Source organism: Athene noctua, chromosome Z (genome assembly GCF_965140245.1).
Source record: "Athene noctua chromosome Z, bAthNoc1.hap1.1, whole genome shotgun sequence".
Classification (NCBI taxonomy): domain Eukaryota; kingdom Metazoa; phylum Chordata; class Aves; order Strigiformes; family Strigidae; genus Athene; species Athene noctua.
In genome coordinates, this window is record NC_134077.1 from 47,622,935 (window position 1) to 47,646,269 (window position 23,335).

Below are 23,335 nucleotides of genomic sequence, written 5' to 3' on the forward strand. Positions count from 1 at the left end.
CACAAGAAGATGTAAAATGGAGATGTGTTTTATGGCTTTGTTCCCTTGTACAAACATTTATTTATTTGCTTCAGGTTCTGGTGAAAAATTAGGAAATAAAAATGTGAGTCTAGAATAAAAAAATCAGGAAGATACTGTCAAGAGGTCAGGTATGTTTGTAATACTACAAATACAAACATGGTTGAGCTTGCTGATTAAAAGTAAGGAGTTTCAGCTAAAAAAAATATTACAGAATTCTCCAGGTAGGAGAATTTTGTTGCTATAACTGCATTCAGAATATCTGTGTGAAGTCTGAAATTTTAGTTGCGTAGAGTTTGAATATTTCTGAACACTTGTAAGTACTACATTAATTTACATTGGATTTCTTTTATGTACTGTGTAAATAAAAGAATAAGATTTGTTTAGTCTGATGAGTCTGGAGTAGCTAATTCAAATTTAAAGTAACTGACCGTTTTCATACTTTTTGATAAAGCATGAGCATAGTGTTGCTCCTAAAATCAATGACTGGTAAACTTTAAAGTAAAAAGTTTCTTGCACGGTTTGTAGCCAGCTGTTTGTAAAGGCAGAAGGAAAAAACTCTGTAGAGCACTTCTTGTAATAAGCAGTTCATTGACAACATAGGATTTTATTGCCTCTTTTCTTTACTGTGAGGGGTTTTGGAATAGCTCTGAAGTGTAGCTAGAATCTCCATAGATTACACTTCCAGTTAACAGCTCTAGTTAAGTCTTCAAATGAATGGTGGCTTTGCTACAGTAGGTTAGAAAACTTTCTAAACCATTAAACTTTTTGAAACTTTTAGCTGTTCTCACTGTTCATCATCAGGACTCAACCTGAAATTCATGTGTGTATGTAAGAACATGTATGAAGGAAGAACACATCCTCTACTCAAAATAATGGGTAACAGAGTAGTATACCAGGAAGCCCTTGCATGTGAGTCTGCATGTTGCTGAACAGAAATTCTGTGCTTAAATCTGAAGAAACTCATTAAGCAGAACCTAACTGGAGTGGATGTTTTGCTGGATTTCATTTATTTATTTATTTATTTATTTATTTATTTATTTATTTTTTAGATTCTACATAGTTTTCAAAGCATTATAAAAAAATAGGTAGACTTAGATGTACACATCCTAAATAAGCACCCGCTACATGATCTACTTCATGTACATCCCATACTTTTCTTAATTATTTTACAGTCACTGTGACTCTTGCCTGAAAGAGATCTAGTGTGATACCTTTTTATGTAAAGGAAGTCCATATGTACAGTAAATGCTTCTGACCCTTTGTTGGCTCTATATATCTGATAGCATGATAACCATGGAGTTTCTTCATGTTTTCGTCTATTTGAATTGACTTGACTTCAGATTAAATAACTAACATATGAGGTTGCAAACTGACATATATCTTTATATGTACAGAACAAACATGAAATACTGTATTAAACAGCCAGTTATCTATTAACTGTTGTCTAAACAGATGGCTGAAAATTTGGTTACGAAAGAAAGAATTGATTCTGTTATGATTTTAGAGACCTTATACAGGAAAAAAAAAAAAAAAAAAAAAAAGAGTTATCTTTAAGAGACGCTTTATGCACGGTTTTGCGTTTTCATTGCAGGTCTTCCAAAGGCTGCAGTCATCAGTCACATACAAGTTCTTAAAGGAGCTGCGGGACTGTGGGCTTTTGGTGCTACTGCAGAAGACATCATTTATATTACTCTGCCTCTTTATCACAGTGCAGCATCTCTTCTTGGTATTGGTGGATGTGTTGAATTGGGTAGGGCTCATTTCATTTAATTGTGTTGTTAATAGAGAATTATTTATTATAAAAATGTGTAAAATATGCTTAGGTTCACTGCCATTAGAGAAACTAATGCTTTGCTGAAATCAAATGTATAGTATTTTTGGAATAGTTTTATATTTCATTATTTTGGGGATGGAGGGTTTGTAATAGCAAAGGCTCTCTTACAAGCTATCTTTGTGGTACTGGAGAAGAATTAATTATAGTCACTTGTGTCACAAATGTTTTTATTTTCTTTTATATTTAGGTAAAATGGAAATTAGGGTCATGTAATATTTTGGCAGTGTGTATAGTGCATTAGTATATGTATAGACTAAGCATTGTACAGTGGAATAGAACTAAGATGTATTTGGGGGAACTTAAAAAGACTGACAAATACAGTTATAGTAAACATTCAGCTTTGTCATATATTATTGGATGATACAGAACTTTTATTCCCATTTAATTTTTGTCCTGTTTTGTCACTGACAATCAAATACATATTTTACTGAGACAAGATAGGTGTCCTTAATAACGCTTATAATAGTTCTATTTGGAACTTCTTGGCAAATATTTCCTGTTTCCTGAAGCATCAAGGACAAGTCAGAGCAAAGGAAAGATCATTGGATTATGGATGAATTCTCCCTGACTGCATCGATTAATACTTTCTTTGTGAAAAATGAGGTTTCAGGGCTAATTCAGGCTGACTTTTCTAGATATTTTCAGTTAGACTCTTCTGAATAATGTTACCCTACCAACAAAGAGAAGCTGTCTTCTTGTTTATAACCTCTTTTCTATCGGTTTGCTGTCTCACCAAGGAGGAGGCCAGGTTCATCTCCCTTCTTTGTCTACCAGGTTTGAACACATCTTCTAACAAAACAGCTTAAATACCATATAGCTCTCTGAATGAGGCTGTTCTGAGTTACTCTTATGTTCTATTTTGTAGAAATAATGACCATAGCTAGCTAAGCTGTCATATAGAGAAAATGCTTCATTTCCTTTTCTAATGTTTCCCTAAAGGTGCAACCTGTGTCTTAAAAAAGAAGTTTTCAGCCAGTCAATTTTGGAATGACTGCAAAAAGTACAATGTGACTGTCATCCAGTACATTGGAGAACTTTGCCGTTACCTTTGCAGCCAGCCACTGGTAAGTGGAACCAAAATGATGGCTATTTGTCTGTAAGTGATATGCACATTTATTGTTCTTATAGTGGCTATGTTAAAAGGAGAATAAAACTGTACTGAACCTGACTCTCTGCCATTCTTTTCATGTGAGATTCTTAAAATATTTAGTGAACTTTAGACTGCAAAAAACCAAAAACAAAAACAAAATGGCTTGAATCAGGAAGATGTTATAGTATTAAAAGAAAATATTTTAAGACTAAAACCTGATTCAGTATTATTGGGTGAAAAAATATGATTTCACAGAGTTTCACAATGTGAGTTTAGAAAACCAGGATTGCTGTTCAGTGTCTTTCCAGAAATTTCTAAACTTGGCACATAAGTATATCAGAGGTCTCAACTTCTGTAGGCCATGTTTTAGCACTGTTTTGAATTGAATGTGCTTGTTTTGAGACAATATAAACTACATTTTAAAATTTGGAAGCAGTGTGGTCTAAGTTAGCAGCTGAGGTTATACCTTTTGTTCCAACTAGAAGGCTATTCCAGATAACAAAGCTAGTTTTCTTAAAGTGATATTCCTCTCTGAAACTGTGTTAACACCAACTTGAAAAGACTTCCCTTGGTAGTTAGTGGTGTGGTGGTCTATCTACATAGTATCAAGTACAAAGTATGCTGAACCTGTTGTAATTACCAAGTGTAGCTGACTTGGATAACTGAATTAACTTTTGATCTGGCTATTTTCTGGTATGTTTCTGTATCTATCTGTTGATGATAGAGAGACACCAAGATGTTTAGGCTAAGCTAAATGCCTAAAATTCACTGGAATTAATTCAAGATGTATAAAATAATATAGATAGAATGGATTTAACCTGTTGCATACCAAACCCAACTGACTTTCTATCCTCAAATGCTTGTGCTAAGTGTGTCACTGAATATGAAACAAACATCCATAGCCCAGTATAAGCTAAAATTAATCTTCCTAACGCTGGCAGATTCCATCCATTTATGAACTACAGGTTGTCCTACTGTGTTTTAATCCTAAATGTTGCATCATACATTATTTTAACTGCTTAAGCATTTTAATAAATTACTTTACACAGTTATTTATGATCATAAACAGATTTTATTTATACATAACAATAAATTACATCTTCCAAGTACCTGTATAACATTAAGCAAAAAAAAAAAAACCTGTACCCTCTTTTAATTTAAGAAAATGTTTAGAACACAATGACATTTGTGAAAATGTACAGAAGTTGTATGCAATGCAACTATTATTTCTTTGTACATTGTCCCTTTGCCTCTACCATAATTTCATTTTGTGATTTCAAAAAAATAATTAGTAATTTATTTCTGTTTCAGTGAATTTTATTGAAATGACTCATCTCTTAAGAAATGGTGCCAGTGATTCAAATTAATTAATCTGAAAATCCTTTTCTAATCCAAGTCCTTATTTCATGATTTTCCAGAATAACCTCCTCTTTAAGCAGTGTTCTGATACTTTGAAGAGTGCAAATCAGCCTTGTGTTCCAGCAGAAAAACAATTTGCTTTAATACCTCAAGTTGCTGACCAAAGAATGGAAAAGGTCAGTGACCACAATTCACAAGACATAGGATTTTTTTTTCTCCTGAAAATTTTCTAATGTTTAAGTAATATAGCAGTGCATCATAGATCCTACACCACTATCCATGATACCTCAGCAAAGAGAATGTTCTTGAATTGAAGAGGGCATGGCCGGTATCCCAGTGACCACTGCTGTCTGTGATGTGAAACCAGAATAGAATGAATCACAGAATCATTCAGGTTGAAAAGACCCTTGGGATCATCAAGTCCAACCATCAGCCCTACTCTACAAAGTTCTCCCTACACCATATCCCCCAACATCTCATCTAAACCACCCTTAAACACATCCAGGGATGGGGACTCCACCACCTCCCTGGGCAGCCTATTCCACTGTCTGACCACTCTTACTGTGAAAATTTTTTTCCTAATGTCAGTCTGAAGCTCCCCTGTTGCAGTTTAAAGCCATTCCCTCTTGTTCTGTCACTAATTACCTGTGAGAAGAGACCAGCACCAACCTCTCTACAATGTCCTTTCAGGTAGCTGTAGGGAGTGATGAGGTCTCCCCTCAGCCTTCTCCTCCTCAGACTGAACAGTCCCAGCTCCTTCTATCGCTCCTCATGGATTTATTTTCCAGGCCCTCATCATCTTCATTGCCCTCCTCTGCACTCGCTCCAGCACCTCGATATCTCTCTCTTATTGAGGTGCCCAAAACTGGACACAACACTCCAGGTGTGGCCTCACCAGTGCAGAGCACAGGGGGACTCTGTCACCTCCCTACTTCTGCTGGTCACACTCTTTCTGACACAAGCCAGGATGCCGTTGGCTTTCTTGGCCACCCGGGCACACTGCTGGCTCATGTTCAGCTGCTTGTCAATGAGAACCCCCAGATCCTTCTCTCCCAGACAGCTCCAGCCACACCTCCCCAAGCCTGTAGCCATGCAGGGGGCTGTTGTGGCCCAAGTGCAGGACCTGGCACTTGGCCTCGTTGAGGATCATCCCGTTGACGTTGGCCCACGGATCCAAGCTATCCAAGTCTCTCTGCAGAGCCTCCCTATCCTCATGCAGATTGACACTCCCGCTTAACTTGGTGTCATCTGTGAACTTACTGATGATACACACTATGTCCTTATCAAGATCATCAATAAAGTTGTTGAACAGGAATGGTCCCAACACTGAGCCCTGAGGTCACCACTTGTGACCGGCCACCAGCTGGATTTAGCTCCACTGACCACCACTCTCTGGGACCGTCCATCCAGCCAGTGCTTGACCCAGCAGACCATTTGCTCATTCAGGCCATGAGCAGCCAGTTTTTCTATGGGAATTCTGTGGGGAACTGTGTCGAATGCTTTTTGAAAATCCAGGTAGACAACATCCACAGCTTTTCCCTCATCCAATAGTCAGGTCATCTTGCCATAGAAGGAGATCAGGTTTGTCAGGCAGGACCTGCCTTTCATAACCCCATGCTGACTGGGCCTGATTCCCTGGTTGTCCATTATATGACTTGTAATGGCACTCGAGGTGACCTGCTCCATGACTTTCCCTGGTACCAAGGTCAGACTGACAGGTCTATAGTTTCCTGGATCCTCCTTTCTGCCTCTCTTGTAGATGGGTGTCACATTTGCCACCCTCCAGTCCAATGGGACCTCCCCAGTTAGCCATGACTTCAGGTAAATCATGCACGGTGGCCTGGCGAGCACATCTGCCAACTCTTTCAGCACCCTTGTGTGTAACCCATCCAGTCCCACAGACTTGTGTGCATCCAAGTGGTGCAGCAGGTCTCTGACCACCTCCTCTTCAACTGTGCTGACCTCAGTCTGCTTCCCCTCCCCATCTCCCAGCTCCTGAGGCTGGGTGTCCGGGGAACAGCCAGTGCCACTGCTGAAGGCTGAGGCAAAGTACACAAAGTTGAGCACCTCAGCCTTTTCCTCATCCTTAGTTACCATGTTCCTCTCTGCATCCAGTAAAGGAGGGAGATTTTCCCTAATCCTCCTTTTGTTGTTAACGAATTTATCGAAACATTTTTTGTTATCTTTTAATAGCTGTAGCCAAGTTGAGCTCTAGCTGCGCTTTGGCTCTCCTATCGTTCTCCCTGCATAACTTCACTACATCTTTATAGTCTTCATGAGAGACCTGCCCCCTCTCCCAAAGGTCATAGATTCTCCTTTTGTTCTTGAGATCCAGCCAAAGGTCCCTGTTTAGCCAGGCTGGTCTCCTTCCCCGCCTACTTGTTTCCCAGCACATGGGAACAGCCTGCTCCTGTGCCTGTAAACTTCTCTCGTGAAGTATGTCCAGCCTTCCTGGACTCCCATATCCTTCAGGGCAGCCTCCCATGGGATTTTGTCAATCAGCCTTTTGAACAGGTCAAAGTTAGCCCTGCAGAAGTCTAAAGTGGCAGTTTTACTAACCCCTCTCTATGTTTCTCCAAGGATCAAAAATTCAATCATCTCACAGTCACTGCACCCTAGACGGCCTCCAATCTTGACCTCCCCCACAAGCTCTTCCTTGTTCACAAGAAGCAGGTCCAGGAGGCACCTTCCCTGGTTGGCTCACTCACCAGCTGTGTGAGGAAGTTATCCTCCACACACTCCAGGAACATGCTGGATTGTTCCCTCTCTGCTGTGTTGTGATCCCAGCAGATACCTGGAAGGTTAAAGTCCCCCACAAGAACAATGGCAAGTGACCACGAGATTTCTCCCAACTGTTTATATAAGGCTTCATCCACCTCACTCCCACAGCAAGATCTGTTTTACTGGTCCTTAACCTAATCCACACACTCTCAACCCTGTTATCTCTATACTTGATTTCTGAACTCTCATAGCATTCTCTTATGTACAGAGCCACTCCATCGCCTCTCCTTCCCTGTCTATCCCTCCTGAAGAGCTTGTAGCCTTCTATTGCAGCACTCCAGTCATGTGAGGCATCCCACCATGTTTCTGTTATAGCTACTATGTCATAGCTCTCATGCTGCATCATGGCCTCAAGCTCCCCCTGTTTGTTGCTTTTGTGAGTGTGGGCCCCGTTTCCCACCAGAACCTTCTCAGGTGCTTCCATGGTTTCTAAATATCTTTCCCTTGTCTCAAATGAAGTAGCAGAGGGAGAGCCCTCACGAGTCCACCATCCTTCAAGCCTTGGGATGCTTCCCTTGAGCTTGTTCCTAACAGGCCCAGTTATCTCCCCGTCCCCCCTCATATCTAGTTTAAAGCCCTGTCAATAAGCCCTGCTAACTCCTGCCCCAGAATCCTTTTCCCCCTTTGGGACATCTGCGTCCCACCTGTCTCATTTGTCACCAGCAGACCAGGTGCCTTATACACCTCGCCATGGTCAAGGAACCCAAAATTCCAACAGTGGCACCAGTCTCTGAGCCACATGTTAATCAGATATGTTTTCCACCCTCTATCAGTGGTTTTCCCTTCCATTTGAGGGATTGATGAAAACATGACCTGAGCTCCCGAGCCTTCAATTGGACACCCCAGTGCCTTGAAGTCCTTTTTGAATGTCTTTAGACTTCTCTCTGCCACCTCAGTATTACCTGTCTGGATAACCAACAAAGGATAGTAATCAGAGGGCTGTACCAGAGCAATGACCTTCCTATTAATATCTCTAGCCTGAGCCCCAGGGAGGCAGCAGACCTCTCTATGGTATGGGTCTGGTTGACATATGGGCCGCTCCATACCCCTCAGAACAGAGTCACCTACTACAATTGCCCTCCTTTCCTTTCTAACTGAAGATGTCACAAGTCATGGGGCTGAGGGACAAGCTGTGGGTGACTCACTGGATGGGTAGTCCTCATTTCCATCTTAATTCGGCTGGCTCTCTAGTTCCCAAGCCTCATACCTGTTGTACAATGACAGCTGGGGAGGTATGGAATAGTGATACCTTTCTCTCCCTGTTTCTTTTTTGTGTGTGTGTGCATAAGGTTTTTTATTTTTAGTTGTTTGTTTTTTAACTTTATAATAAAAAGTTATAGGATAATGAAAAATCAAGTTAAAAGGCTAGAAGGAAAATCAAAATGTATGAAGGTCTAGCTTTTATCAATTGTGACTTTTCTTCATTGTAAGGTAACATGATTTATCCAAAGTCATCTCCCATCTCTCCAACACTTCACAACATTTGCTGTGTTTGCAGCCTGAGATATTAATTCTTCCCCTTTTCTGTCCTTTAAATGTACAGTTAGAGCATAGAGTTTTGTTATGCCCCTTCTATCCTGTTCAGTATCTTAAAGCAGGAATGATAGATAAATATACTTAATTTCTAAAACAAACTCTCATTTTTAAATTCTTACAAAGCCATCATAAAGTTAAAGGATTTTTATATTTTGGAAGTAAATTATGTGTGCAATCATTAACTATTTATATACTGCACGCTTTATTTATATAATAATTAGCTATTAACTACAGAACTATTCTGTTTCTTTTATGTGCATACTTTCTAGGACCTGATGTCTAAACACGTTGCTCTGTGAGTCTACAGGGGTTTTTTTTGTTTCCATTAACTTAGAAGTACTATATACTGGCAGCATGAGAAACATACAGCTAATACAATTTTTAAAGCTATTTGAAGATATGTGAACAGTGTTCTCAAGGTTAGAGTACTATAAAGCTCTTCTAATGAACACAGTTTTAAAGCATAGCAATTAGGTGCTTCATTTGTTTCTTTAACACTAAACTTGAAATATATGGTATATTTCTAATAGTTGGAGTCTAATTTCATAGATTTTGAACTTAAATTCCGTCAAGTCTCTTTGGTAGCCTGTAGACTCATGTCTTAGCTTTCTTTATTAGTTTTGTCTTGTTGATCTTTCCGCCTCCCACTCACATCTGCAACAGCTCTTGAAGACTTTTGCTGAAACCTCTTCTGCATCCAGTTTGGTTTAGTAACCTGTTGTCTGGAAAAAACATTTGTTAGAAAATGAAGTTGTCTTTTTTTCCTTAAGTACAAGCACAAAGACCTTTCCTTATGTGATCATAGATTTTTCTGGGCTCCTAAGTAAGTGAGTAATCCTTAGGACTGCCCTCTTCCAAGCTCTTTTTCTGCAGTCCTTTGATCATAATGAAAGTACAAGAGCCAGCATTGATCGCTAGTAGTCATCAGAAGCTACAAAATGCTCGGAGATATCAGCATGACTATTCCAGTGAAACAGAATATTCAGCAAATTAATAACTTGGTCTTGCTGACTGACATCACTCCCAGTCTCTATTAAGAGTGATTATAAAATTTCAGAAGTATGGCATATCAATAACTCCCTATATCCTCTCTAAGCGAAGGCCTTGGAAATACTTCTCTACTAATCTGTGGACATATTTTCCCTAGTGGTGCGCAACACATTTAAAATTTAACATTTGAAGTGTATACAAAATCTTCCTAATTTGAAGCTATTTCTATAATACATTGTGTCCTGAAGCTTTTGGAAAGGTATGAATGGTAATGCAGCATCTCTTTCCTGCTTTTCTGTAAAGAAGATCTGAATACTGAAGTAGTTTACAAACAGAAGATAGAAATCATTTTTCTTAATCATTATGTCCTGTCTTCTAATTTCATAACTTGTCATATGTTATGATATTAATTGTATGATTTTATAATACCTTCCATGAACTTGGTAAGCTCTCTCTTAAAACCAGAGTTCACCTCTGCTTGTATTCAAAGTCTATTTCACAATTAGTTATATCATTAGAAATTTTCTCTCAATATCTGTCCTGTTTCATGCTCATTTGATACTCAGCCACTGTTATCCTTTGGCATCAGAAACATTTCCTATTTCCTTATATTTCCTTTTCCTTACATATCCTTTCCTGTATATCAGCTTTCAGACTTTGTTTTGTTAAGATGAAGCAAGCCAATCTATCTACTAGATCCAATTTGACCAAGGTTTGTTTGGATGGGATTAAGCTCTCTGAAGGATTTTTAGAAAAGATGCTTAAGGATTTATTTTCTTGAAAGTCTCCTGTGTTAGAACAATAGTAATTTAGAAGGAGAAAATGAGGAAGTTAGTGTCGCTGGGATAAACAACAAATACTTATTTTCCTGCTGTTTACTCAAATTTTGTGGGAAGGAGTATAAAAATGGGGTTTATATATGTTGGATAGCACTGTCTCCCACCTAGAAACAGGTTTCTTTGAAGGAAGGGAATTTGATAGTCAGGTAAGGAAGGGAAAAGTGAGTCATCAGGCACTTCTCTACAATTCAGGTTTTACTTGATATCACATTTTATTCCTCATTAAAGTTTAGTTCAGTTTATGTTCAGTAGTTGTTTATTCTTCATTAAAATGTGGAGTGGCAGTTTGCAGGTTTTCAGCATAAATATTTAATTAAATACCCCAAACCAATAATGTGTAACAGTTACAGACAACCACATCTGTACCTTCCATTTGAAGTCTCTGAATAATCTCTATATTTCATTACAAGTTTGTTTACTGGGGGGCTATTTTGCCATTTATTCTTCTAGTAACCTGATTTTTTTTAAAAAAACCTGCAACCACTTGCATATGTCATAAGCAGACATCATTCTTAATCCAAGTTGTTACTAATTTACTAAAGTATTAAGTGTGTAAAAGGAGAATTGAACACTGTTTGTACATGCAGATAGAGAAAATATACTTTTTAGACTAAGAACATATTCACCATATCTGAAATGGAATTGAGAAATGGACCTGGGATTTGGAAGCTTCTATTTTTTCCCTCCAGACTGTATCTGTTGATCTAATTAAAAATATACTGTATATCATAACAGACTGTCACAGACAGTGTGTGCTTTAAACTGCCATTACTACAACAACAGTATTATTTTTACAAAGTGGTCTTAAAAGCAGATGATAATCCTGTCCTTTTAGGCTACTGCCTTCTTATATTTATATGTACTGGCATATCTCCCTTGGACTCCATCTACATGATGAATCTGTGTCTCATTCTTCCTACTAATAATTGTAAGGGTTTTCAGGTTTTCTTCCTGAAAAAATCTTCTGAAATGTTCATAGAGTTTTTTTGACCTTAGGAAACATTAGTTTGCCATACCCAAAACAGACTAGTTTTGAGTATGGAAACCTCATATTGCTCACAGAATACTGTGTGTGATAAGGAATGCAGGAAATAATCTGTGTGTGCTTTAATTCTTTGAATTGATCTTTGGAAAGTTTTGTGTAATTTGTTTTGAATTGTGGGCTCCTGGGACAATCACCAAAAATACAATAATCTACTTGTATTACTGTGTGGAACAAAAGTGACTCTTCTTTGTTGGTAGATATTTCTGAGGAAATAGAAGAAAACCTTTCCATTAGAAGAGCTAAAAGAAGAGAACTCCTGTTAGAATCTAATCCTGTTAGATTAACAGGAGATTTATTAATGAAAGCATGGTGAGAGTGAGCTATACTAAATAGCAAACAGCCAGTTCCTGAACTTAAAGGATGTGTCCTGTTGCTAGAATTCCTGTTCCTTTCTTATGGTGCATCTTTTCAGTACCCTTCCTGTTTTCTTTTACTTCTATTTTAAAATTTGTGTATGTATTTTTCCTGAAAAATCTGGGCATGATTTATAATTAGGCATTACTGAAAAGTGAATGAAAGCATGCATCTTGCAGAATTTATTACATCTGTCATCATAATGGCAGTAGGATATCTCTCATCATAGTCTCTCTACTAACTACCTGATGCCCCTTTTTTCAGGGCTAATGTGTCAATCCAGAACCTGTGAATGTATTGTTACATGCATTCCTTGTAAATACATTAATGTAAATCCCATGTGATCTGTCCATCATATTTTATATATAACAAATGGTTGCATTTTTTAGACCCTGAGGTTGCTTTTAGTTTCATCAAGACCATATTACAAGAAACATTTCACATCTCCTTTGCTTGAAGTTGCCTTTGCTTCTCTCCATTTGTCTTTTCCTGCTGAGGAAATGGTAAAAGTAGAACAATGAACCTGGTTTCTTGTATTCTTTTAAAGGAATGGCTAAGTATATTTTTATATAGGTGCAGTCATGAATCCTTCCTGTGCCAATTAATATACTGTTGATGGCTCTTTAAAAGCCATTTCTTTTATCAACAGCTTACTTAATCATGTAGACAGTCCACCTAAGTTTACAAAGAACACTTAAGGAGGAAAGAGTGGCAGATGAAGAATCCCAGGTATGTGGTATTTAGTGTAATAAGGCAGATCTTGACTTGTCCATTAATTACTACACAAATGAAACAAGCACTCAAAAATGGAGAAATAGTGTGTCAGAAACTGATTTATGATGTATGCAGGTATTTGGTATATGGTTCAAAGATCTTAGCAGAATGAAGAAAAGTCCAGGTGTAAGGTAGTAACAGTTCTTATTAATGCTTCAGAAAGGCATTGGAAAAAATGTTTCACCTTTACTCTCAGAAATAAGTGGATATAGACTGAATCTTCATTTTATTTCAGAATCATTCAGTGAGAAAATACAGTGCAGGAAAACAAATAAATAGACATTTTTAAAACCTTGGAAAGATATTCTAACATTCTGTTACTCTAAAATCTGTCTTCCTAATTATCTGTAAAGAACTATTATTTCACATTCAGAAACACAAAGCTTGAGCAAATTATCACAGGACATATATTATTTGAACTTACTGGTAATAGTTGACCAGGGCAAGGCACTAAGTCCTTCATAAATGAGCTATTGTGAGGAAATACAGCTTTTAGTAAAGAAATGTAAACTAAGAACTGTGTTGTTGCGGCAGGCTAAGAGTATGTATGCAGACAATTGCTGTACACCAGCTGTTGCATGGTAACTGGCTGACATGCTACAGCTTGTTTGGCTGTCAAGAATGGCATAGGGATAGCAGAGCTTATCTCCCAGAAAAATTGTGTACTAGGTGTCTCCTTGGAATTCCTCCTACTCCTGTAATTCTACCTACTGTACCAAAGGGAAGCTAGTTGATGAAACACCATCTGAATATGGCAGAAATTCAGAGCATGACTGACTGGTGCTAGAGTCTGTTTAAGTATAAGTTCCTGCATATTTTATTTATTTAGGCTTTCATGCATTAGGACACCCTAAGTATGCATCATTCAACAATGTTTTTAGAATTTGCTGTTATTAGCAAATTATTAGCTAATAAATATATTAGCAAATATATTACCCTTTTCCTTCCCTTCTCTTATTTATTACATTTTATTTACTGCAGAAGTTTTTGGCCACAGTGCCCATGGATACCAATGTGCCTGCCCTAGAGCTGGACTCTGACAGCGATCTGGACAATAATACAGATGATGAATGTATAGATTGAGTCATGAAAAATATATTAAAACTGTTTTATTTACTATGGTTCATTTTCTATTGAAAGTTAGTTATAAAAGCTCACATAAATTAATGTCATATATTATACAGAAGTTTAGGTAAAAGTATGTAAAAAATAGCTAGATGAATTTATTCACTTGTAAAACTAATGTAAATTATCACTGTTTAAATGTTTCACTCATTATGATCGTTCTCGTCATACTTACTAAATCTTCTGGAAGATTAAATTACATATAGTATCCATTCTTATGATTGAAAGACTGATAAATGAATGGCAGTTTTAATGACTTTTCCCCAGAAAGCTCTGCAGTACTCTTCAGGGAGTCGTATCAACAGATGGGTACAACTGTGATGGAGCTGACTAAATCACAAATACGGCAGTTGCAGCAATGCAGTCTAATGGAAAATTTACCTTAGTTGAGAAGAAGTGAATTAATGCCCTCTCTTTTAAGATAATTTGTTTTCTGCTATCAGTTCTTCATGACATCATACACCTTTGTATTTTTGCAAAAGGGCTGAATGCCTTAAGAGAATATTTCCTAAAGTGTTGACATTGAAAGCATAGTAGAATGCTGTAAGGTTTACTCTGTGTCTTTTCCTCTAGAGAAACAACTTTGTGCTGGTTAATATAAGGCAGCCAAAATAACATGAGGAGTTTAACATATTAAAGTAACTGCACTTATAAATGATGCTGTATTTGTCCTTTTGTAAAAAAAAAAAAAAAAAAACAAACATAATCCATGTAGGCCATTGTTTTCTAGTTCATCATAGTTTGTGTCTTTTCAGCAAACAGCCATCAATGCTTTTATTTTTTTTAAAGTATAAGTAGTAGAAGCAAACTCACCTACTTGGTCTCTAGAGGTTTTGAATGTTTCTATCCTGATGAATGACCCCATTAATTAGTGTGTGTATGTATATGCACATATTTGTGTCTTCTGCTGATTGTGACCCAAAGGATTTCTGTGAAAGAATCTTATGTGCTATTTTTCATATCATAGCAGAGGCAATACATTTGAATAATCTGGTGATGTCAGCGAGGGGTATCTGCAGTTCAGTTACTGACATGTTGATTTCAGTTTAGCAATGAAACTGGAAGGAAAATAACCCACTTTGACAAGTTTTAAGTTGACCTGACTGGGATATTCTAAAGATGGTGGACAATTTTCTGGGGCAAAAAGAAGAGTTAAAAGGTTTCCTGACAAAGTTCCCCTGAAACACTTTATCTTTAAAAAATTAATGCTTTTGTTGTTCGTTCACAGTATAATAATTTTGAATTTGTGATATAACAGATCTTATTATTTCAGGTATATGAAAGTCTACACTGTTGCATTGTGATACTGATCTGAAGTCGAAAAAACCCAAACCTCTTCAAAAATTATATCTATGGGCAATTTTTAGCCACTTTTTTCCAGGCTATGTCCATTGTCAGTTTCACTGTACTATGTACTGCAGCACTTGTTAATAATGATCTAGCACGAAGTCAGTGAAGTGTGTGCATGTGTGTTTAGAAATTACTTTTACATCTGAAGTAATGGAAAGGAGAATGGAATAGGGAAGAACTGGGTTGTTGTAAAAACAGAATAATTAGGGACTGAGGGGTGCTGGTGAGTGATGTAATTTTGAGGTAAAATAGCAGGATAATCCCTCAGACTGTAATCTGCAAAGAGATAGCTGCAGCTAGTGAAATAGGTGAGTTCCTTGCTGAGTCATTCCAGCAAGAGGACTTAAATTTCCAGAAGAAAGATTATGAAGCTCAGTAAAGGAATTTTTTATCTTTCTATGAGTTACTGCTTTGGAAAAGGGAAGAAAAAACTTGGCTGGTTTTTGTGATTTAGAGGAGGAACTTAAAATTTCACTGTGCTTGCAGTTTTTGTTACAGAAATGAGAATTCACAATCCTCGTGAAAAATTGAGGAACACTCCTGTCTATGTACTCAGTAGAAGCTTCACAGTTTTTAACATCCAAAATTAAGGTTCCTGTTTCAGTCAGCTAACCAGATCTCTTCACAGAAATAATTTGCTGTACTTTTACACCAGATTAAAGGTGCTAAAATGGATTTTCACTATAAAGACATGCTTAATTCATGCTGAATTAGAGATGGGAGGGGAAAAGAAACTAGAATAGAAGAACAGAAAATAGGGACTGTCTGCTTTCTATAGTGTATGTATGTGGATGTGTACATGTGTATATATAAACTCTGAATAAGTGCATATGTGTGCATATGTATATAGAGAGGTGTTTGTATACATTTGCAGAAGTGTAGTTCTATAGAGATATATGACAGTATTGCAGTATTAGAGTGTTATGCAGTTCTAAAGATATGTGGTGGCACAAACTGTACCTATGTTTTGTGCTGTTTCATTTCTAGGGCATTCTGTATTGCCAATTGCAATGATTAAAAAGGGAGTCTTGTATTTAAATAGGTGAAATTTAAAAAAAAAAAAAAACAACAAAAAACAACAAACGCAAAACAAAACAACATTTTAGATCTTTGCCTTCTGATACTTTAACTTAAATCTGATTGTATTTTAAATATGCCTCAAGCAATCACAAGATTTAAGAATGTATTCATAAAATTAGTCTCACTGAACTGGATGAACACGTAATATTGTGTTTCTTGTAATAAAACATGGGAGTTGACAATAGCAAAGACTCAAAATGACCAAAAAATAATATATTCAAGTAACATTCAACAAAACTTTGAAGGTCTTAATATTGAAAGAAATGCAGAAGATGACTCATGCAATGTGTGTGGAGGAATAGATATTACAAATGTGTGAAATCTGTTTTTTCTTACAATCAGTCTGAAGACACAGAAAAGTAACTGTTAATCTCTGCTGACTTTAATCCCATGACAGAAATATTTCCCGCCTTTCTCTGTTCTTCCTAGTTTTCTAATTCCTCTGAGTGGAAACAGACTGAGACATGTAACTTTTAAAATATGGAAGCAGTTATACAAATTCATGTAGCCATTATTCAGGAAATAATTTGCTTGTTCAACAAGATAATCGTTTTTGATTGCAGTTTGCTACATTGTAACTGTAGGCAAGCTATGCCAGCTTTCTTTAAATCCTTAATTGTGGTTTTTCTTTTTTGTTCCTGTAATTTATACTTGATGTATTTAAAGAAGTTACATTTTCCCCACAGTATATGCAACAATCTAATGCAGTTATCTGTACATTATAATTATTTTTTCTTTTTTAACAGAAGGAAGGAGAAAAAAATCACAAAGTCCGACTAGCAGTTGGAAATGGAGTAAGAAATGATGTATGGAGAGAATTTTTAAACAGATTTGGTGCTGTTAAGATCTGTGAGTTTTACGGTGCTACTGAAGGAAACATTTGTTTCATGAACCACACAGGAAAAATTGGTTCTGTTGGACGCACCAATTTCTTTTATAAGGTGACTATTTATTTACATTGTACTTTGTAAAAGAGAGTGCTGAAGGTAAATGTTTCTGTTTAACCACAGAACATGGGGCTGCAGTCATAAGCACAAGGTAAATTTTCTAACTTAGTTAATGCAAGTTTAATTCACGCTCTATAAAAACTTGTCTGCCAAAATATAGTGGATAGTGTGTAGTACTGAACCCAGTTATACTTTTAGCAGGAACACTTAAATTTTTCTTAAAGTTCATAAGAGTCAAAAAGGCCTTGCCTCTCTTCTGACAGTTTTGAGTAAATTCTGAGTATCATTTCAAATCTCTATTATATTAAAGGACAAAAGAGGAAGTTGGATTTGTTTTAATACCTAAGTACTCATCATCTTGTGAAATAAACATACAGTTGTCCTTAGTGTTCTACAGATTATATTTAGAGCTGTTTTCAATGAGTATTTTTATATTGCATGTTGCTATGTAAATATTTGGCATAAATGGGAATTAATAGTAATTAAAATAAAGTAACATACAGGCAGATAGAACTTTAAGAGATATTTTACACCTATGTGCAATTAGCATAAATAACTCAAACTACATCTAGTTTGTGTCATTATTCAGAAATTTCAAAGGTTATACAACGCAAACATAATGACTGCTGAGTAATTGTGACAGACAATAATTGCCAAGGCTATTAATTTAAAAATTCTGTGCCCCTTTAGCTACCAAGTCAGCTATATTTATTTGGTTTGTTCTAGATCCTAAACCAAGAAAACCCATACTTTTTCTCACTGCTTATTCAGTTTTGTATTTCATCAGCTTTGACAGTGAAAGTTGTATGTCTTAGGGAAGAGGAGTACATATTATTTACACCACACATAGTGGATTTTCTTTCATCCTTCTGAGTAACTGAAGAATAATTTATTTCAGCTTGAAATCCACAGATTTTTTGCCTTTGTGTCCTGTTAATACCATCTCTTAAATGGTCTGAGAAGCCAGTAACATGTGTCCCAAGCTTTAGCTAATAATATAAAAGATTATTTAGCAAGGCTTTCTAGCAAGGACATTAGATATTTAACAGTATCTTGTTATTTACACCAATTTTTACTCATGAAATAAATAGGACTACATGCATTGCCTAGAATTTGTAAATTAACTGAGATACCTATCTATACGGAGATGCCTATCTAGATTTAAATCTATTTTTAAATCCTGCTGATTTAGGTGTTATTTTTGCCCCTGAGGAGAACTGATAGTAAAATTTACTGACAAAATGTTTTTTCAGAGAATGATGTATAAATACTGTTTTGGAAATATATCAGAGGTATCTTCTGATGACATGCAAATGGGTTTCTAGGCAGCTTATATTCCAGGATCCACAGCTTCAATACAGTATCACTGTGTTACAGTCACTGCAGGGGCATTCTTCGCTTCTGGGATAGGAACCCAGAGAGTAGGGAGGAACCTGGAAACACTCAGAAAAATACCACAAGAGCTAGTGTGTTTTTCAGAAACTATTGAGAGCTCAGGAATTTAAGCAGGCCAACTCTGCTGATTCTCTGTTCTACATGACTGATGCTCTGTAGTATGCATGGTGGACATCTGGTTCTGATGGATGTCTCTAGAAGGATACAAATCCCCTACAGGTAATCAAGAATCTGGAATATAGTGAGTAGCAGGTGAACTAGGAACATTAGAGCTGATGTTAGTTTTTGCTTCAGACTTTCTTATGTCACATGCTTTAATTATTTTAAACTTTTTTTTTTTTTTTTTTTTAAATCTTGTGAAATTTTACATTTGTTCCAAACCTGAGAAAACTTGTTTTCAATATTTTAGAACTTTTGACAGTTTTGTCATAAGTCATTAACCTTTTGGAAATACCATGTGAAGGTTACAGGAGATAAAGGATTAGACTTGAAATTACATATTCATTGATTTCATTATCTGTATTTTTGATCAAGTGGTATGGGAGTTTGTCATGTTTTAGTAGTCTATATGTCAGTAACATATGCTGTTTGTGTTTCCAAAAGGAAGATTAGTATTTTGGGCTTTTTTGCACATGGAACATACTGCTTTTTCCTTTTTAATGGTTGGATTTAGGATTTGAGTTAGTCACTGCAGATTAGGAGAAAAAATTGCTCATGCAAACTGTAATTAAAAAATAAATGCACTTGTAAGTAAATACTTCACATCACTAAACATCTTTTCTCTAATTTATGTGCTATTCCAAGTTGGAACTGTTATAGTCTATGGAAATATCATTATAGTCTGCTAAGATAATTATGGATTGTCCCCTTGCTTACTCAGTATGAATATGGAAAGACCATAAGATATTTTATGAACCGGAAAAAGCCGTTCATTCCATTTGGCTTGGCTTGAAACCAATTTTCTTGTCATTTTCAACAATCTTTTTTCTCTTGAAATAAATCTACAGCAAGTCTTCAGTTATTTCCATAGTTTCTATTATAAAGAAAGTAGCTAAAGCACATTATTTGTGAGCAGCCTCAATATTTAGCTACTACTATTCTCCAGGGGACCTGAGGTGTATTGGTTCACAACCCTTCCCCCACTGTATATACATTTGGCATTCTATGACTGTAAAGTTTGAGGGAAGAATGAAGGTTGTCACTGAAAACCAGATTGAGTGCAGAGATGAACTACATTGCCTTTGTTACATGGGCATGGTATATCTAGCCAGGTCAGTAGATGGATTATATGACTAATTTTATGTGGAAACAGGACTGACCCAGATTTCTTTAAAATCAAGGAAGTTTCAGAACTCCATCAGGAGCTTTTTAGTAAGTAATATGTTTTGATCCAGTGCATTTATGATTGCGTGACATAGATGGTCTCTCTCTCTGAAAGAATTTGTGTCAGTGGAACAACAGGCCATATCAATAAGATTACAATAGTTACATGTCTCAAATTAACAGTTCTGCAATCTATTAACTACTGGGGCTCTGCTTCTGTCACTAGTGCAGTTCCTCTGGATGGCAGTTCCTTCAGTCTGTTTCATGACAGTTTTCGGGAACAGCTAGCTCCCTCGTATGCTGAAGCAGAGTAGTGTTGACATGAACATGGGCTTAGGTATAGTGCAGTTTCGGAAAAGCCTGGAAGAGATTGAGAGAGAAAAGGAAATGTTGAAAGTACCATGAGATGTACGTTTTAGTGGTTTTCTTTTTTTAAATAAAAGTACATATTTAAAGCAATACTTAAGTTTGGGGACCTTTTATATGTGTTTTTGATCACGCCACAATCTGTGAGTATTGTAAAACAAATTATGTAATGCCATAAATAAGTTCATTTTGACTTATTTTAGGCGTTTGTTATGGATTTTTTAAAATACATTTTACACAGATTATTAAACAATGAATTGTTAAATGTAGCTGTTGTGATTGTTTTACTTCAGTCTGAATGACATCTGCTGGACATCTAGCAATACGTAAAAGAGAGCAGCTTTATTTCTGGTTTGCTGACCCATGAATGATCTGCAGTTGAAAGGGAGTCTGTCTCCTGCTGGAAAGCAGAGAATGGCACAGACAAGGCTCAGCCATCCAGTTCCTATTGTCTTTTATTTCTTCATAGAAATACTACAATAACTTTTGAAACATTATTCTCTCGACACATGGGACATTATTAGGAAATACCCTTAGATACAGTTTCTAGGGATTTCCTAAACACCTATTTCTTAAACTGGGAATAGAAAGAAATAGAACTGAGGAAGAGGAAGAGAGGCTTGTTTATTTAATATATTGTCATACAGTAAAGGAGAAAGAAGAAACTTACTCTCTTTCTACTGGCATAATTGCACAGTTGGAATGAAGTAAAGGCACTATAAAAACCCATAAATACAGATATTTGAGCCTATAGTGGGAATAATAGCAGGTAGGTTCAAAGTATAAGATTTTTAGCAGGCAATACAGAAAATAAATAAGAAGACATTTCTATTGTAGGTAACAGCAGTGGCACAGTTTCTAAAGGTGAAATGCAGACAAAAGTTACAGCTTTAGAAGACAAATTGAGCTCTCAGAATGAGCAAAGGAACTTTTCTGTCAGTAACTGCCAAGGATTTCAGGCAAATACTTGTGATAAATACAAGGTTTTACATAACACATTTATTTTCATGAATAATTGGGAAGATGCAAGTTAATAGGAAGAAACAGTTAATGTTACAGTAGTTGCCAGACATCCAGGAAACCACTGTGTATGCGATGTTAAAGCAGTGCTTTTGTTTGCACTTGCCTATTTTCACACTTTACTCAAGAGAGGTTGGTTCATGTGCTTGAAAGCATCACTGTGGTATATGAATAAATTATTCAGTAAGGATGTTCATACAGAATCAGTAAACAGAACAGTAGAAGCCTAACTTTTTAGCTGGTAAAACTTAAAATCTTTTACAAAGACGATAGTGTATGGATTAATATAGTAATAAATGACTGGTTAATATTTACATCTGACATTCATATATATCTACATCTGACTACATATATATGTAGTAATGACTATATATGATATAAATTATGTGTGTCTTTATATAAATGTGATACAGGAAAAATTTGTAAGATTCTCAGTCATGTCCATCAAATCTATATATATAAAAATATATTTCTTACGCCGAAATAAATTCTGAGTGTTGGCAGAGAACATGCAATGAGAGAGTGGGACTATTGAAACCCAGGGAAGCTACAAAGAAGGGCTAAAAACAACCCGTGGCAAGTAGACCTGAAAAACCAGCATGCAAAAAAAAAAAAAATTCAAACTTTATTTATAAATTTATTTTTTCATTATCTTAAGCATAAGTATTCCAACTATTACAGGAGTCTAAATCTCTCTTACTTAAAGCTGTGTGGATCAAAATCAGCTTTGCGCTTAGAAACATTTAAATCTTATAACAAATCATAAATCACCTCAACATATAAAATACTTTCTCTTTTACACAGTAATGCAGAATTAGTACTATGCACTTATTTCATACAGTCATAGAACTTATGTGGTAGAAGAGATACTTTTTAGTTTAAAAGTAAACAAAGTTAGGTTTAAGCAGGTCTCAAGACCCTGGAAAAACTGGATTCACAGCAAAAACATTGGTATGTGTCAATTCAAGCAGTGGAAGCTCCTAAATTCATTGGCCAATGAAAATCCAGTTGTTAATGCTCTTTTCACTAGTTTCAAGCTAAAATAATCTAAGGTACTTCAATTGTATTCCAATGCATTTTATTACACTATGTGGCAATTCAGTTAATATCAAGCATGGCTTTAAAAGGGTTTTTTTTCTTGGTATTGTTTACTTTTGCTAATAAAACTATGCAAATGACCTATATATATATACTCTTAGTAGCACAAATAAGGCAATACAGGTACATTTTTAAAACATTGAGAAGATATGATGATACTATGGTCCAGAATTTATTCTTTTTTTTTTTTTTCCTTACATTTCACTTTTTTAAGGTGTTTGGAACTAAATCTAATAAATGTAATGCTTTAGTTTATAAATATATATTCTTCTAGAGCATTCAACAGTATCTTATCTCTAAAACAAGTAACTAACTAAAAAGCAATACCTTGTGATCTTTGTACTTTGATGAATGTTCTGTGAGCATTCACTTTAAGTTGAAACTTTAGGAATTTCAAAACTATTTTCAAAACCGTATTTAAACTCACTTATTTCTAGTTAATTAAAAAAAAGGGGGGGGGGGGGTGCTGTTATTAGATAACATCCAGGCAGCATAGTAACCAACAATAATGTTGCAATTTAAATTATTTTAAGGTTCAGATGGATAAATGATGCTTTTCATTTGGTACATTTCTGTGGTGCTTTAGGGAGTAAAATGTAGTTTAAAATGATGAATGCTGCATGCAGTGCTCTGTGAAAATAATATGGTAATGCTGTTACAGCTCAGGCCCTCTTTTTCAGTAAATTTTAAATAATGAGATAAGACAAATCTAGGCCTGTACCCAGACTAAATGCATTGCTCTGGGGCTTTCAGTTTCTAGTATTTAAGATGAAAAGAAGGCTGATTGCACGGAGACAGCTGTTTGCACGGAATGTATATTGGCATAGTTTCATTATGCATGTCTACTGCATTATCTGTTTTCTCATTTTATGTATTTGTATGATTATTATTTCAAAAAGCTAACTGGAATAGGCAGTATACTCTAACGTTGCAGGCACTAAAAGATGTATGCAGCAAAATAAATAGTAACGTTTCTCAAGTTTCAACAGTTTTAGATGGTCTCAGGTA

General features: G+C 36.0%; 1 protein-coding gene across 5 annotated transcripts in view; it reads left to right on the forward strand.

Annotated features, from left to right (window-relative positions):
• The window catches only part of SLC27A6 (solute carrier family 27 member 6), a 45,154-nt gene that overhangs the window by 10,328 nt on the left and 11,491 nt on the right, over positions 1 to 23,335 (forward strand). For 2 of the 5 annotated variants that reach the window (XM_074931594.1, XM_074931596.1), the window contains exons 3-6: positions 1,613 to 1,771; positions 2,795 to 2,919; positions 4,364 to 4,480; positions 16,925 to 17,119. In XM_074931594.1, coding sequence (XP_074787695.1) covers positions 1,613 to 1,771; positions 2,795 to 2,919; positions 4,364 to 4,480; positions 16,925 to 17,119 — 596 coding nt within the window. The remainder of the gene's footprint in view (positions 1 to 1,612; positions 1,772 to 2,794; positions 2,920 to 4,363; positions 4,481 to 16,924; positions 17,120 to 23,335) is intronic. The other 3 variants (XM_074931595.1, XM_074931597.1, XM_074931598.1) reach the window with 3 other exon arrangements.